Source organism: Phoenix dactylifera, unplaced genomic scaffold (assembly GCF_009389715.1).
Source record: "Phoenix dactylifera cultivar Barhee BC4 unplaced genomic scaffold, palm_55x_up_171113_PBpolish2nd_filt_p 000121F, whole genome shotgun sequence".
NCBI lineage: Eukaryota > Viridiplantae > Streptophyta > Magnoliopsida > Arecales > Arecaceae > Phoenix > Phoenix dactylifera.
In genome coordinates this window covers 679,586-696,563 of record NW_024067689.1, presented here as the reverse complement: position 1 = coordinate 696,563, position 16,978 = coordinate 679,586, and the positions used below count along the sequence as shown (strand labels likewise).

The window sequence follows — 16,978 nt, the reverse complement described above, 5'->3', positions numbered from 1 at the left end:
CCAACTGGATCAAAAGTCATTGACCCAAAGCTCGCTACATGGACCTTACTAGAGCCTAATGGAGTTGGACTGTTGTAGTCAGTGTGCGAAAAAAAAAATATAAATAAAAAAATAATAAAAAAATAAAAATATAAAATAAACATGAGTGTGTTAGTTAAACTAAAATCAAGTGACATGTGGATGACTGGTTTGACTCCATTGTTTTAGAACTCTGTGTACCTGGAATGCCTAGTTGAGATTGATAGCTTCAGTTTTATATGCGAACCATTCTGGGCAAATAATATGTGATATTCGGAAAATTTAGTGGGTCGGAAGCTAACAAATGATAGTTAACACTTGTGAATTTGAGTAGGGCACCTAGAACTCAAGGGGTACCCAATTGTGGTGGAGGTATAGGTATTTTGAGACGTCATATTTACATTTTCCTTAAGGGTTGCCATGTTTTAAAGTATCTTTTAACTTAAAAACGATGTTTGTGGGTAACATCACTGCAAACCCTCACGAGACAACACTCGTCCACTATGGTAACTTAGGGGTTTAACGGCTTGTTGCACGTGCTAAGTGCAATCGTAATGCTCTACGAAAGTGAGTATTTATTTTAATTCATGCATATTGATATATATTAATAAAATAAACAATACTTTTGCACCCTCATTTTATCATTTTCACACTAAATTGTTAGAGACTAGCAATAAGCTAGTTGGGGTGTGATGAAAGTACAAAAGTAAAATTTTTATACCATCTTAAATTAATATTATAGCTAATCTTTATTAATAAAATTAATTAATTAATGTTTTATTTGTGTTTGAGTGCAAGTAATCCAAGAGACCCAGTAACTCTGGGTTTGAGCCCAATGCCCGGCAGCCCAAGCTCAACAAATTTTCCAACGTCCGCAGCATGGGGGCTTTGAAATTTTCTAACTTCTCAACTGTCCGTGACCTCCCAGAACATGCAACAGGATCAACATCCCATCTCCTCTATTTAGGAACAAACCCAACATTCCAAGCCGAGTCCTCCACTTTCTTTACAGCAAATGAATTCCAGCCATCAGAGGAGTCTTCTCAACTTCCCAACATAAATTTCTTCCCAGCTTCTAATCCCATCTACCCATGAAGCACATTCCCACAAATAGAGCACGCGTCCGTGAGGAGTTTCCCAGCATTTGTGGTGTCGTGCGCAACTCCCAAGCATATCAGCAACGTTCGTGATATCCTTCTCAACATCTGGAGCTTCCCAAACTTCTGCAACGTCCCCAGCATTCATTTCCCAACCGGATCATTCCACCCCGTGTCTCATCCGTTCTCAAAACGTTCCCAGCTGAGAAGTCCCAAGCAATTCAACTTCATCCCGCATCTCAAGCAACCGGATCATCCCCAAACCTCCACGTGTCTCACCAGCCGCGCCTTCATCATGCTATAAGAGGGAGGCCAGGGAGAAGAGAAGGAGCAAGGTGGAGAGGCTACGGAACCACCGAAGCACAACATCTGCACCTCCTCTTCCGATCCATCTACTCAACCGAGCGTGCGAAGGAGGAGGCAGCAGCCGTGCTTGGGAGGAGAGAACCATTCGGAAGGGAACCCCCCACTCCATTCAGCTCCAAGCTTTTTATCCAGGAGGACACCTTTCATTTCTTTTTGGAGGCCACTACATCTCCCTGGGAGTCCACGAAGGAGAGAAGCCATCCGGTGGAGATGGGGAGCGCGGAAAAGAAAAGAAACAGAGTACTCTGTTTCTAAATAAAAAGGGAGAAAGAGTTTATGTTTTATTCTTTTTCTTTGCTAATCCCTTTTACAAAAATACTTCCATCTCATATGAGTAGCTAAATCTCTTTTAGCTAAGGCTAGGGAAAAGCCTAGCATTTTCTTCATGTATTTTCTTTAATCATCAATGGGTTTTTAATGTTTTTGATTTGATTTATGGTGCAGTAGATTTATAAGAATTATTTCAAACTTATATATTTTCTTTGATTTGTTATTTCCTCCGGGTATAACAGATGCTTAGAAATCCCTGTAGTTTAAAATAGAATTACTGTAATGCTGCCCATAAAACTAAATCTATTTTATTAACGATTAATTGGTATTTTCACCGCTTCACTTCCGGTTAGGTCTTTACTCATATCTAACTGAGATAATAGGTGCTTTTAAGAAAAGCATGATGAAGTGCTAGGCTGAATCCTGATGCCTTAGTTATATCCTTGTCAATTCTAATATTATTTAGCCTTTAGTTTTTGATCACTGTCAAATCCCTGTGGATTCGATATCGGACTCACCGAGAATATTACTTTGCTACACCCTATACTTGGGGTATCCTACGTTTAATTTCTCTTTTAAAAAGAGCAAGATTAAAATCGTAGCACTATCTCTCAGACTCTCTGCCAAAACAAACTTTATTTGATATTAAGCTTTACTGGACCAAAGTTTTCTTGGTGCAACTGTAAAGAAGGTCAGGCAAGAATTTTAGGAGAGAAGTGATGGGGTTGTGTGCAATAGTAGCTTGTCTAATGTTGGAAAAGTGTGTAGAATAAAATCAGAATATAAAAAAAAAACCTCTGTCTGGATCGAGATATGTGATATACACTACCCTAAAAATATAATTTGTCCTCTACGTGCAAGTCTATGACAATCTCATCCCCAAGATATAACAACCCAACTCAGTTCGATCATCTTCTAACAAGCACGATCGCCATAAAGGCTTGATCCGACCGACTCCTTTAGATGCCTAAAAAATAAAAGAAGATGGGAAGTAGAAAGTTGAAGGGTGCAAAAACTCTCTTTTTTAGAATAAGCTCTTGGGAGACAGAATACCAGTAAGAAAGAGAGAGATCAGAAAACCGAAAAGGCGCGATGGTTCTAAAGATATGTAATATTTCAGAAATGCTGTATCTTTTCGGAAACCAAGGTTAGTCACGACACTCCTAAAAGAGACGTCTCACAAAAAGATATTTTAAAGTATTTAAAATAACTAAAATTTAGATAATAAAAAAATAATTTTTTAATTAAAACTCCAACATGCACAATTGCAACAAATCTATCCACATATGCTTGTTTTTCCGCTGTCTTTGCCATTCTTAGAAAGTAGGTATCGTTTTTCCTAAAATAAAAAAAAGGAGTATAATCCGATCAAATTCATTCAAACATGTATGGCTTTTTATTTTTTATTTGAGGCTAAGAGAGGAAAAAAGACGCCACCCGGTTTTTATTGCAAGTTGAGGAAGAAAGCATACAGCAGGGGTCTGTTAACATACAGTAGCAGACCATTATTTAACTAAACATCATCAAAACTAATTCTCTGCCTCTGACCCTCTAAAATATATAACCATAGCAAAATTCAGACGCTGCTCTTCACGGTGGCGCTGTAGTTGCTCATCTCATCAAAGTACCTGTTCCACACCATAATTCCCCCATACTTGGACGAGGTCTTAACCACCGGCAGCACCTGAGAAGTGAGCACGTTTGGCGGAATATACCCACTCCCGGCTGCAGCGGTCGACGCCGGCACCCCCAAGAATATATTCGTCGCCGTCACGCCAGACGTCCACTGGCTCCACGAAATGCTCAAATTGTTGATATTCCCCGACGAGTAATCGCACCCTTTGTTATTGTAAAACTGAATCCAGACGTAGTCGAAAAGCCCGGTCTGCAGCGCCGTGTTAAGGTGCTTGTCGGGGTAGGGGCACTGCGGGGCCGCCGAGAGGTAGACCTTCTTCCCCTGGCTGCTGAACTGCGACAGAGCCTTCGCGAGAACGTCGTAGTTGTCTGCACTTCCTTGCTCGATGTCGAAGTCGATGCCGTCGAGGACGGCGGTGCCGAGGGGGCGAGAGGAGGAGCTGCCGCCGAGGAATTTGTCCCAGAGGTAGCTGGCGACGTTCTGGGCGTCCGCGGCGGAGCTGAGGGAGTAGCTTCCGGTGGCGCCGCCGAGGGAGAGGAGGACCTTAACGCCCTTGGACTGGCAGGACTGGATGTCGGAGGTGAGGCTGGTGCAGGTACCGGCAGCGGGGTTGCAGTGGCCGGCGAGGTTGAGGGAAGGGGTTTGGTTGTTGCCGAAGTCGTTGAGGAAGGCGATGTTGACGTAGGAGTAGAGGCCAGTGGAGCAGGTGTCGGCGAGGGTGCCCTCGTCGGTGTACTGGCCCCAGTAGACGGCGATGCTTCCGGCATGGGAGGTGGCAGCGAGGGCGAGGAGGAGGAGGAGGCGGGAGATCAGGAAGGGGGAGGGGTGGGGTTGCGATGCCATGGTGTAGAAGGAGTGGGAGAGACTTGACTAGTTTCGCCTGATTAGTTGAAGGAATGGGAAGGAGCTCATGCTTGTCATATAGAGAGGGATAGGAAGGAGGAAGCAGTGAGATGTCTTGATAAGGGAACCGGAAGACTTGACTAGCTCATTCCCATTTGACCTGTAAGTTTAGTCATCTTCGTGTGAGGACCGAGACCCGTCGCTATCTTCTTCTAGATCCCCTTAAAAAAGAATAATAAAAAAAAACTATGGGGCCACTCTCCTAAAAATGCACAAGTTTAACCGAAAATAATCAACTATTAATGCGAAGACTGGAACCATTATTTTTAAGCAAAAACAATTGATCATTCCTGCAATATATAGGACTTTGTGGATCATCGTACAATGAGAATGAGATGGGAGGATATTTCTTTTTACCATTTTCACATGATCTAATTCTTTTGAATTATTGTGAAATTTTATATCATGATTTTAAAATAACTAATTTGTGCAATGGACTCTCATAAAAACTTAAGATCTTGAATTTTCAATAAGTAAATTTCCATCTTAATTGAAATCAGAGCTGATGTTTTCCTCTCTTTATCATTTAACTTCATTCATTATTTCCAATCTTCTATACTCAAAAACCAAACGACTTCTAAACTTCGTTTCAAACAAAAACTTTCATTTGAAAACCTTCGAAAACAGCTAGCCTTTTTATTTTGCTACACAGTTTCGTCAATGGTTCCTAGAAACTCGAAAGAACTGAATACTGTTCGTCCGGGGCGTGGCGTACGTGGAAATTTAACAAGGTAATGTGAACGGCCCATGCTTGATAACATTGTAGTTTCGCCTTTGAAGTTGATATGGTTATCAATTCGACAGGGTGGGGACGTCGTATGAGACCGCAACTCTTCCTAGGAGCCGAAGAGATGGCGTCGTTAATTTTTTTCGCTTCCAAAGGGAGAAATCGACGTTTGCCTAATTTTCCACAAGCAATGGGATCAAACCAGGTAGAGACAAAGAAACGTGGTCACAGCTGGATGGACCGGTCCTCTCACTTAGGCAACCAGACGCCGCCCCTAAGTCGGCATTTTATATGACTCACTGGGTCGATCGCAAATTTACATCAGCATACATGTACGTGAAGACGTATTTGAAAAGATGGTCACTCCTCGTTCGTCCTTGGACATTGTCGTTACTCCCAACGGATGATGGCCCCAGCCCCACCTAAAAGGCTTACGTGCCAAGCGAAGGAATGGCAATCTGGGATGCGGCTCCTGGTGAGATTGCCTTGAAAGTCGTGCTCCCGTTGAGGACTTCTCCCGAACGGGTGGTAATCGAGTGAGCCTGATGTCGGAAAATAGGTCGGAGAAACTCGGCGGGACGGCGGCTGATCCAAGGCCGGTCGATTCGGGGTCGGAGAGGGGGTCCGTGGTGGGCGGCCACTGCTAAATTTTATGGCCTCAAGTTAATTCTTAAGTGAGTATACAATTTGGCCCATATGAATTATATAAGTGCGGTGGAAGTAAGAGAGATTAAGCTCTAGTTAAGTACAATTAAATCATTTTTTAGAAATTAAGTTAGAGCAACTACACAATATAATAAAGAGAGTAAGCAAGAGGCACAAAATAAATACAATACAAACACAAGCATGTATGGTGGTTTGGTGCATCCCAAGGCACCTACGTCTACTCCCCAAGCGTCCCCTTAGGAATTCACTACAACCCTTCGGATTATAGTTGGATTGTTTTACCGGACTTACAATTCAAAAATCCTATAATTGGTTTTATGGGATCACCAATTAAACCTAAACGTTGGTCGGGCTCACCAACAAACCTACACCATTTGTTTTACGGCCTCACCAATAAACCTAAACGTTGGTTTTGCAAGCTTACTAACAAACCTTACAAAGAAATAGGAGAATAAGGTGTAAATCTTCTAAATGAGCAAATACGACAAATATGCACTAAAAGAAAAGATAAGAAAATAATTATCGCTTTGAAGATGCTCTTCTCTTCTTTGTTGAGATTGCTTCACACTTTAATGGGTGGTTGAGCTCTTGAAGGCACTTGTGTTTCTGCTCAACACACTTCTTTTTGAGTTTGAACTGAAGCAATAATGGAACTCTCTTGGATTTGCTCTTTCCCTTGAATGCACACTTAAATTTTCACTAAGATATCTTCCCTTGATGAATAGTGGCTCTTAAATACCTTTCCAACCTCCAAAGATCACTTTCTAGCCGTTGGAATGGAGAAACTAGCCGTTTCTAGTCATTGGAGCTTCAAAAAGTACTTCTGCAGAACTAGCTGTTATACTGTCAGTCGTGCTAGGGTTGACCCGAGCAAATCTGGGGTCGACCCGAGTTACTGTTCCACAGGCTGGGGTCGGCTCGAGTATTACTGGGGTCGAGTATTATTGGAAAATCTAGAGAGTAGTTTTTCTTACTTTTCAGGCTGGGGTCGGCTCTAACTTTTTTTGGGTCAGCTCGAGTGGGGTCGGCTCCAACTCTTCTAGGATCAACTACAACTCTCTGCCAAATGTTCAATAGTATGCCAGTTGTGCCAAATTGTGCCAGGGTCGACTCCAAACTTCCTGGGGTCGACTCTAATTCTGATTTTCTGCATCTTAAGGTTAGATTTGCACATAAAACAAATAAAAGACATTGCAATTAATTTAGGATGCTTGGCACATAGAATTTTCATCTCTTTACATATGAAAAAGATAGAATTCACTTTAACTAAGGAAACTTGACTTTTAAGTCTATCAAACTGAAATTTAGGTTTTTCCTCAAGTTCTTCCAATAAATTTATCTTTAGATGAGTTCTTGAGAGTTGTTTTAATTGTATATGTAGAGCGTATCAAGAATATATCATATCTTTCTTCCTTAAACATTTATGTACTAGATCAATTGTATTGAAAGTATTAGTACTCCCATATGACCTCAATGGCTTTGTAAACATCAAAATCATAGTAGAATCCTCAATCTCCCCCTTTTTGATGATTACAAAATATTGAATATAAGCAAATTGATATTCATACGAGAAGTAAGGTTTAATGTATAGGAAATGCTTTTGGTGCAAAAGTTTCAAAATAGTCCAATTTAGAGAATGTATTAATAAACCAAAAGCTTCCCCTATCTTATCCAAATAGAATGCCAAATGAATTTTAGCTTTGCTCCTCCTTAAAGCAAGAGTTTCAAGTCATGTATCGAGGCAAGAAATATTTCTATGATTATGTGCCAGAATTTAGATTTTCTTTTTGTCACATGTCTCCCCCTTAAGTATATAACACATGTCTCCCCCTTAAGTATGCAATATATTACCTTTTATATTTTCTCCCCTATTATATTTTCTCCCCTATACAGTCTTTCTTATAGAATTATCTTTTTTATAGAATTTGCTTCTAGTTTATCTCTTATATTTTCTCCCCCTTTTTGTTATTATCAAAAAGAATAAATGAATAAATGAAAGGGATAGCATGGTAATGAACATCACAAAGATCGTAACTCGAGAAAACATGATATTTCATCCAAACCAAAGGTACAATATTTCAGAAAAGAAATACAGACAATAACAGAGAGTAAACACTAGTCAAAACAAATACAAAATTTAGGAGATATATTGAGAACATACTTCATGATAATGCTTTAGAGTTAATCATAAAAGAGTAGATGCCCTACAAGCCAATCGCAATATGTATTGCGAAAGGTTTTTTCTTTTGATTTGTCCAAATCATGTACATGACATTTAAATATGAATAAAGGCGTTATGTTTTATCATATGCTGTTGATTATATTATGATAAACTCCTTAGATTAGGGCAATGGTTTTAAGACTATGATGAGATCATACTAGTGAGACTTAAAATCCTAAAATCCTAATCTTAAATATCTCCAGTCATTGGTACATTGAGTCGGGGATCAATGATTACTGGAAAGACTGGCATGTCTTATGTATGCTCGATGCAGAGGATGATTGATCTCACAATCATTTGTGTGGAGACACTAATACAAAGATGTGGGTGCTCATTAGAGGAATGAGTTCACTGAATTGACCTACAAAGAGAAATCTTATGAAGTCTTACTTACATGTCAAAAGATGATTCTCTTAGTGGGAGTTGTGCAACTGATCCTATGACCTGAGATCACCATGGTATATTGTGCACATGAACCCATATTTTGGTTTACACTCATTCATGACAATAAGTTATGTACGAGGTCTTCTGGATATGGTGAATTGTGTACGAAGATTATAAGTAGGTCAACAAGGAATTAATCACTTCTAGTAAGAGAAGATAGCATCCTATTTATTTTAATCATATGATAATTCAGGAAGCCTTTGATCAAAGCAGAATGAAAATTAGAAAGAGTTTCTAATGTTTCATTATTTGAATTATCATTAAAAGATTGAGAAAAATATGAATATGAAATTGAGTTTGACATATATTCATACTCATATACATATTTGGGATGCAGTTTGATTAAAGGATTGAATTGCATGGTAACTTGCCACTGAAGGATATTTTTGGTATTTCCACCAAATTCCATATTTTTATGACACGTTGCTAGACGTCAATCTTGTTTTATAGGTTTGATCAAATTAAAGAGTTTAATTCGATCACCAATTAGAAAGGATTCTAATTGTTAAGTTCGGGTTCGCGTAGTTTGGACTTAAATCGATTAGAAGAATTCTAATCAAGTTGGGTCAACTCGCACTCACACCTATTGCTGGCTAAGTATGGAACCCAATGGGTCACACACAAGGAAACTTATCAAGGGTCTAATTGGATTAGATCATGTTTGCAAGATAAACATCCTAGCAGGTGTTGCAAACCTTAGCTCCTAATTCGAATTGGATTCGAATCTGATTCTTAATTGATCTAATTTGATTAGATCATATTCTAATATGGGTTAGCCAAGAGTTGGCACCTAATTGGCTTGGTTTGAGTCTAATTGGATTAGATTTAATAAATCATTCAATCTAGACCGTTAGATCTTGATCTACCGTTGGATGAAGACATAATGGAGAGTTAGTTTAACCCAATTGGATTGGGTTAGAGGATGGCTACCATAATTGACCATTGGATCTTAATCCCACCATTGGATGAAGACATAATGGGTCAAGTGAATGGCGCCTTGCATTGGAGCCCTTGGATCATCATCATGAAAGATCAAGAGGTGAGGCGTGATGGACATGTGATTAGCATGTGATGTTGACTTGGTCAAAATATGGCACCACATGAAAGGACATATCATTTGATACACCTCCTCACTTGATCTGTACATCCTCTTATTTGATATGGCCCTTTAGATAATGCCCTTTCATGAGAGGATGTGTGGATGGTATGCATCCCTTGGAGATGCATCCCTACACCTATTATAAATAGGTTAGCACTCCATGGGTTTCATCATTCCAATTCCACCCCACTCCTCTCTTCTTTCTTTCTTACATTAGTTTCTTTCTTTCTAGCATTGCTTCTAGTGTCCTAAGCCAAGACAAGGTGGTCTTCTTTAGGACAAAAGGATTAGAAGTGATTTTAGAAGGCTAAAGAAAAATAGAAAGGAAGGAAAGCAAGCCATTAGAGTTCTTTAGAAGAATTCTGCATTAAGGATCAAAAGTCTTTGGAGCTAAAGTCTTGATCAAGTTTTCGTGTGGATCACCATTGGAGGGCAGACACTTGGATGCCTCGTAGAGATTGTACACTTTGGATTAGCGTTTGAGGTATTCTACTAATTCTGCATTTATTTTATATATTTGATTGTAATTATTAAGGTGATCTAGGCTTAAAAGGGTTTCATGCATAGGGACTTTATTAAGAAATTTTTAAAATTCCTAGCTTCCGCTGCGCATTATAACATGCTAAAACCCTTTAGTGGTATCAGAGCCATCCTTAATTGGTTCAATCAAATAATTATGTATGATGTATGATTATTAATTTACTATGAGATAGTAATGTCATATGCTTAGAGAAATGCTGAAATGTATGATTCATATATGATATGTTATGTAATAAAATATCATAATATGAAATTTTTCATATAAAAATATGTTAAAGCATGTTAATTAATTGCTTATGATTTATACATGCTATGAGATAGCCATGATGCATAATAGTTTATTTTAGACATGTTAAATATATGTTACAATTAAAGAATGTGCTAGAGACTAGTAAGCCCTCAATAAAAATTATATTAAGTCATAGTGTTGAAAAACTTTGGGCTAACCCATATCAGAACAATTGATCTAATTGGTGTCTAAGGAAAGCACTAAAGGTGGTTCTCTATTAGGACCTTACTCTCTGAGTAAGGGGAGCCTCTCACCTGCTTACCTGGCCAATTGTTTGATTGCCTATTATGGATAAGCTTAATATTGATATAACACTATTGATAGCCTTCCTTCATGCCTCGATATTATTATGTCAAGATGCATGCTAGTTTGTTGTGCTAACACAAGACTTGCAATGGGGACTGATGTTATACTGTCTTGGTGCATTAAGATGCTTATGGCATATTTTAATATATTGCCTTGTTATGCAACCACAAGGACAATATTATTCGAATATGACTATATGGAAATGAAGGGTTTGACTTAACTAAAATATTATTGTTTGTTGTGCTAACATAAGGCAATAAGTATTTTTAAGAGGACAAGATAAAGTTGAGAATTGCATGAGATGCAATTGGAAAGAGTTTTCTACCTTTGAACTCATAAGAGTTTGTTGTGTAAACACAAGGCTTTTTATGATGAATTAGGATCTCAACCCTACTAAGAAAAATTATATTTTCACGTTTATCATAGGAGAGGGCTATGATATTCGATAAAAATAGTAGGAGACAAATTAGATTAAAGTCCTTATCTAGTTGCAAACATGTCATCATGATTGGTCTGCTTATATTAGTTTTGTTCTTGCATATGTAGAATTACTAAATGGCTTCTTCACTTTCACTAAGAGGCATCTTAGATGCCAACAAGTTGACCGGACCAAACTATGTGGACTGGTTGAGGAATTTAAAGATAGTACTACTCAGGAGAAAATTTTCTATATACTTGAAACCCCTGATCTTGGAGATCTAGGGGATGATGCTATAGAAGAGGAGGTTGCCACACATAAGATGTGGAAAAATGACAGTGTGACTGTCAAATATATCATACTTGCCTCTATGAGCAATGAATTACAGAGGCAACATGAAGGTATGGACACTCAATGCATACTTCTCAATTTAAAAGAGTTGTATGGAGAACAAAGTAGGACTGCTAGGTATGAGATATCTAAGCAGTTGTTCCATGCTAGAATGAATGAAGGAACTCCAGTGCAAAACCATGTTCTTATTGTTATAGACTTGATCACCAGATTAAGTCAATTAGGTTTTGCTATGGATAGTGAGCTCAGTCAGGATTTGATCCTGCAATCACTGCCTGATTCATTTTCTCAGTTTGTTATGAACTTTCACATGAACAAGCTGAACACCTCCCTGCCCGAGCTGTTAAATATGCTCAAAACAGCTGAAGGGCATATTAAGAAGGATAAAGGTCCACTCCTTCTTATAAATAGCACCTCTATGAGAAAATCGGAAAATAAGGGTTCTAAGAAACAATTGAACCCCAAGAGTAGCATCAAAAAGAAAAAAGGAAAGAAAAACTCCGGATCAAGTACCTGTTTTCATTGCGGCAAAGCTGGCCACTGGAAAAGGAATTGCAAGAGTTTTCTTGCAAGTATGAAGACCGATGCAAGAGTTGCATCAAAAGGTATATTTATGTTACATGCCAACTTGTCATTAAGTTCTTCAAATTCAAAATCATGGGTATTGGATACCGGATGTGGTTTTCACATTTGCAAATCTTTGCATGGACTACAAAAAATTAAAATTTTGAAGAAAGGTGACTTCGAGCTGTATGGCGCTGGAGGAGAGTCCATCCAGGCTGAAGCTGTTGGAACCTACAACTTGGAATTGCCTTCGGAAAAGCTCCTACAATTAGAAGATTGTTATTATATGCCCAAAATTATTAGAAATATAATTTCCATTCCTTTGTTGTTAAAGAAAGGTTTTGAAATTAATGGAAAGGGCAATGGTTGCTCTATTTATTTTTCTAATAAGCATCTTTGCAATGGCATTATGGAAAATGGTCTTCTAGTTTTATTACTTAATGACAATGTCTTTCATATTAATAAAAGCAATAAAAGAAAGAGAGAGAAAGTGAATAATATCCTCCTTTGGCATTGCCGACTTGGTCACATAAGTGAATCAAGAATCAACAAGTTATACAAAGAAGAGTTCTTTGATCCTTATGATTATGAATCATTAGGAACTTGTGAATCTTGTCTTATGGGAAAAATGACCAAGTCTCCATTCACTGGACATGGAGAAAGGGCAAGTGAGTTATTAGGACTTATACATACAGATGTATGTGGTCCTATGACAACTCCAGCTAGAGGTGGATACTCTTACTTCATCACATTCACTGATGATTTATCAAGGTTCGGATTTGTGTATCTTATGAAACATAAATCCGAAGCCTTTGATAAGTTTAAAGAGTATCAAAGTATGGTTGAAAAACAAACCGAAAAGTGTATTAAAATTCTTCAATCTGATCGAGGAGGTGAATACCTTTCTAGTGAATTTTTAAATCATCTTAAAGAAAAGGGCATTCTTTCTGAATGGACACCTCCGTATACGCCACAACTAAATAGTGTAGCTGAACGGAGGAATCGTACTCTATTAGATATAGTAAGGTCCATGATGTGCTTTACAGATCTTCCTATTTCATTCTGGGGTTATGCCTTAGAAACTGCTACATATGTGCTAAACAGGATACCTTCAAAATCTGTATCTAGTACTCCATATGAGATATGGAGAGGTAGAAAGCCCAATCTTAAATATTTTAAATATGGGGCTGCCAAGCATATGTCAAAAGAAATTTTGGACATAAGCTAAGTGCTAGATCAGATAAATGTACATTTATAGGTTATTCCAAAGAAAGTATTGGATATCTCTTCTATCACCCTACTGAACAAAAGGTATTTGTTAGTAGGCATGCCACTTTCTTAGAAAAAGAGTTTATCTTAGAAAAGGGCAGTGAAAGAAGAATTGAACTTAATGAAGTTCAAGACCTATAAATAGAAACACAAAAAATTCTTCAACCAGATGTACCCATTGATGAAGTACAACCACAACACACATCTCCTCTCCAAAGGTCAGATAGAGTGCGAAATGCACCTAAGAGGTATGGGTTTATCATTGAGAATGATGAAGCCCACATCGTCGAAAATGATGATCCTCTGACCTATTCGGAAGCTATCATGAGTAATGACTCTAACAAATGGTTAGAAGCTATGAAATCCGAAATAGACTCTATGTATACCAACCAAGTATGGACTTTGGTTGATGCACCAGAAGGTGTAAACCCTATAGGTTGCAAATGGGTCTATAAGAAGAAGATTGGAGCAGATGGCCAAGTAGAAACCTACAAGGCTAGATTGGTGGCAAAAGGTTTCAGGCAAAAGCAAGGAATTGACTATGATGAAACTTTTTCACCAGTTGCCATGCTTAAATCTATTCGGATTTTGCTTGCAATAGCTGCATACTATGATTATGAAATTTGGCAGATGGATGTCAAAACCGCCTTTCTTAATGGTTATCTTGAGGAAGAGGTTTACATGACATAGCCAGAAGGATTTGTCTCAAGTGGGAGAGCAAATCAAGTATGCAAGCTTAAGAGATCTATTTATGGATTAAAGCAAGCATCGAGGAGTTGGAACATCCATTTTGATACAACAGTCAAAGAGTTTGGTTTTATCAAAAATGTGGATGAACCATGTGTGTACAAGAAAACTAGTGGGAGTGCCGTTGTCTTCTTAATATTGTATGTAGATGATATACTAATTATTGGAAATGATATTCCAATGTTACAATCGGTCAAGACTTGGCTATCAAAAAGCTTTTTCATGAAAGACATGGGAGAAGCATCCTATATACTTGGTATAAAGATCTATAGGGATAGATCTAAAAGGATGCTAGGCTTGTCCCAGTCTAAGTACATAGATCGTGTGCTAAAAAGATTCAGCATGGAAGGAAGTAAAAGTGGTTACTTACCTATGAGTCATGGCATACGTCTCTCTAAGAAGATGTCTCCTAAGACATCTGAAGAGAGGAATAGAATGAATTCTATTCCCTATGCTTCGGCAGTAGGATCAATTATGTATGCTATGCTATGTACTAGGCCTGATGTTGCTTATGCCTTAGGCATAACAAGCAGATTCCAGGCTGATCCAGGAGAAAATCATTGGATAGCTGTGAAAAATATTCTTAAGTACTTAAGAAGGACTAAAGATATTTTTCTAGTTTATGGAGGATCTGAGTTGAAACTAGAAGGATTTTCTGATTCTAGTTTTCAATCAGATCCAGATGATAGCAAGTCCACTTCAGGGTATGTCTTTACCCTAAATGGTGGTGCAGTAAGCTGGAAGAGTTCCAAGCAGCAAACTGTAGCTGACTCAACTACTGAGGCAGAATACATCGCTGTAAGTGAAGCCGCTAAGGAAGCTGTCTGGATGAAGAAGTTTATCGCTGAGTTGGGAGTAGTTCCTGAGATTGCTGGACCAGTTTCAGTTTATTGTGACAACACTGGAGCTGTTGCTCAAGCAAAGGAACCAAGATCTCATCACAAATCCAAACACATTCTAAGACGCTTCCACCTCGTTCGAGAGATCGTCGAGAGACAAGACATAGTCATTAAACGAGTAGACACAAAGAACAACTTAGCAGACCCGTTCACTAAAGCTCTACCACAACAGCAGTTCGATCGCCACCTCGATTGTATGGAGATAAAATATAAGAGCGATTGGCTTTAGTGCAAGTGGGAGATTGAAAGAGTAGATGCCCTACAAGCCAATCGCAATATGTATTGCGAAAGATTTTTTCTTTTGATTTGTCCAAATCATGTACATGACATTTAAATATGAATAAAAGCGTTATGTTTTATTATATGCTGTTGATTATATTATGATAAAGTCCTTAGATTAGGACAATGGTTTTAATACTATGATGAGATCATACTAGTGAGACTTAAAATCCTAAAATCCTAATCTTAAATATTCCCAGTCATTGGTACATTGAGTCGGGGATCAATGATTACTGAAAAGACTGGCATGTCTTATGTATGCCCGATGCAGAGGATGATTGATCTCACAATCATTTGTGTGGAGACACTAATACAAAGATGTGGGTGCTCATTAGAGGAATGAGTTCACTGAATTGACCTACAAAGAGAAATCTTATGAAGTCTTACTTACATGTCAAAAGATGATTCTCTTAGTGGGAGTTGTGCAACTGATCCTATGACCTGAGATCACCATGTATCTTATGCACATGAACCCATATTTTGGTTTACACTCATTCATGACAATAAGTTATGTATGAGGTCTTCTGAATATGGTGAATTGTGTACGAAGATTATGAGTAGGTCAACAAGGAATTAATCACTTCTAGTAAGAGAAGATAGCATCCTATTTATTCTAATCATATGATAATTCAGGAAGCCTTTGATCAAAGCAGAATGAAAATTAGAAAGAGTTTCCAATGTTTCGTTAGTTGAATTATCATTAAAAAATTGAGAAAAATATGAATATGAAATTGAGTTTGACATATATTCATACTCATATACATATTTGGGATGCAGTTTGATTAAAGGATTGAATTGCATGGTAACTTGCCACTGAAGGATATTTTTGGTATTTCCACCAAATTTCATATTTTTCGGGTAGACATGACACGTTGCTAGACGTCAATCTTGTTTTATAGGTTTGATCAAATTAAAGAGTTTAATTCGATCACCAATTAGAAAGGATTCTAATTGTTAAGTTCGGGTTCGCGCAGTTTGGACTTAAATCGATTAGAAGAGTTCTAATCAAGTTGGGTCAACTCGCACACACCTATTGCTGGCTAAGTATGGAACCCAATGGGTCACACACAAGGAAACTTATCAAGGGTCTAATTGGATTAGATCATGTTTGCAAGATAAACATCCTAGCAGGTGTTGCAAACCTTAGCTCCTAATTCGAATTGGATTCGAATCTGATTCGAATTGGATTTGAATCTGATTCTTAATTGATCTAATTTGATTAGATCATATTCTAATATAGGTTAGCCAAGAGTTGGCACCTAATTGGCTTAAATTTAATTGGATTAGATTTAATAAATCATTCAATCTAGACCGTTAGATCTTGATCTACCGTTGGATGAAGACATAATGGAGAGTTAGTTTAACCCAATTGGATTGGGTTAGAGGATGGCTACCATAATTGACCATTGGATCTTAATCCCACCATTGGATGAAGACATAATGGGTCAAGTGAATGGCGCCTTGCATTGGAGCCCTTGGATCATCATCATGAAAGATCAAGAGGTGAGGCGTGATGGACATGTGATTAGCATGTGATGTTGACTTGGTCAAAATATGGCACCACATGAAAGGACATATCATTTGATACACCTCCTCACTTGATCTGCACATCCTCTTATTTGATATGGCCCTTTAGATAATGCCCTTTCATGAGAGGATGTGTGGATGGGATGCATCCCTTGGAGATGCATCCCTACACTTATTATAAATAGGTTAGCACTCCATGGGTTTCATCATTCCAATTCCACCCCACTCCTCTCTTCTTTCTTTCTTACATTAGTTTCTTTCTTTCTAGCATTGCTTCTAGTGTGTCCTAAGCCAAGACAAGGTGGTCTTCTTTAGGACAAAAGGATTAGAAGTGATTTTAGA

General features: G+C 38.2%; 1 protein-coding gene across 1 annotated transcript; it reads right to left on the bottom strand.

The window, feature by feature from the left end:
- Nucleotides 1-3,170: 3,170 nt before the first annotated feature.
- On the bottom strand, nt 3,171-4,342 carry LOC103713499 (acidic endochitinase-like). Its single transcript, XM_008800454.4, has one exon. The coding sequence runs from the start codon at nt 4,228-4,230 to the stop codon at nt 3,328-3,330; it is 903 nt and encodes a 300-aa protein (XP_008798676.2). The 5' UTR covers nt 4,231-4,342; the 3' UTR covers nt 3,171-3,327.
- Nucleotides 4,343-16,978: the final 12,636 nt, after the last annotated feature.

What these genes read in the sequence shown, in the direction of transcription:
- LOC103713499 (XM_008800454.4), bottom strand. Translation starts at nt 4,230, where the DNA reads ATGGCATCGCAACCCCACCCCTCCCCCTTCCTGATCTCCCGCCTCCTC.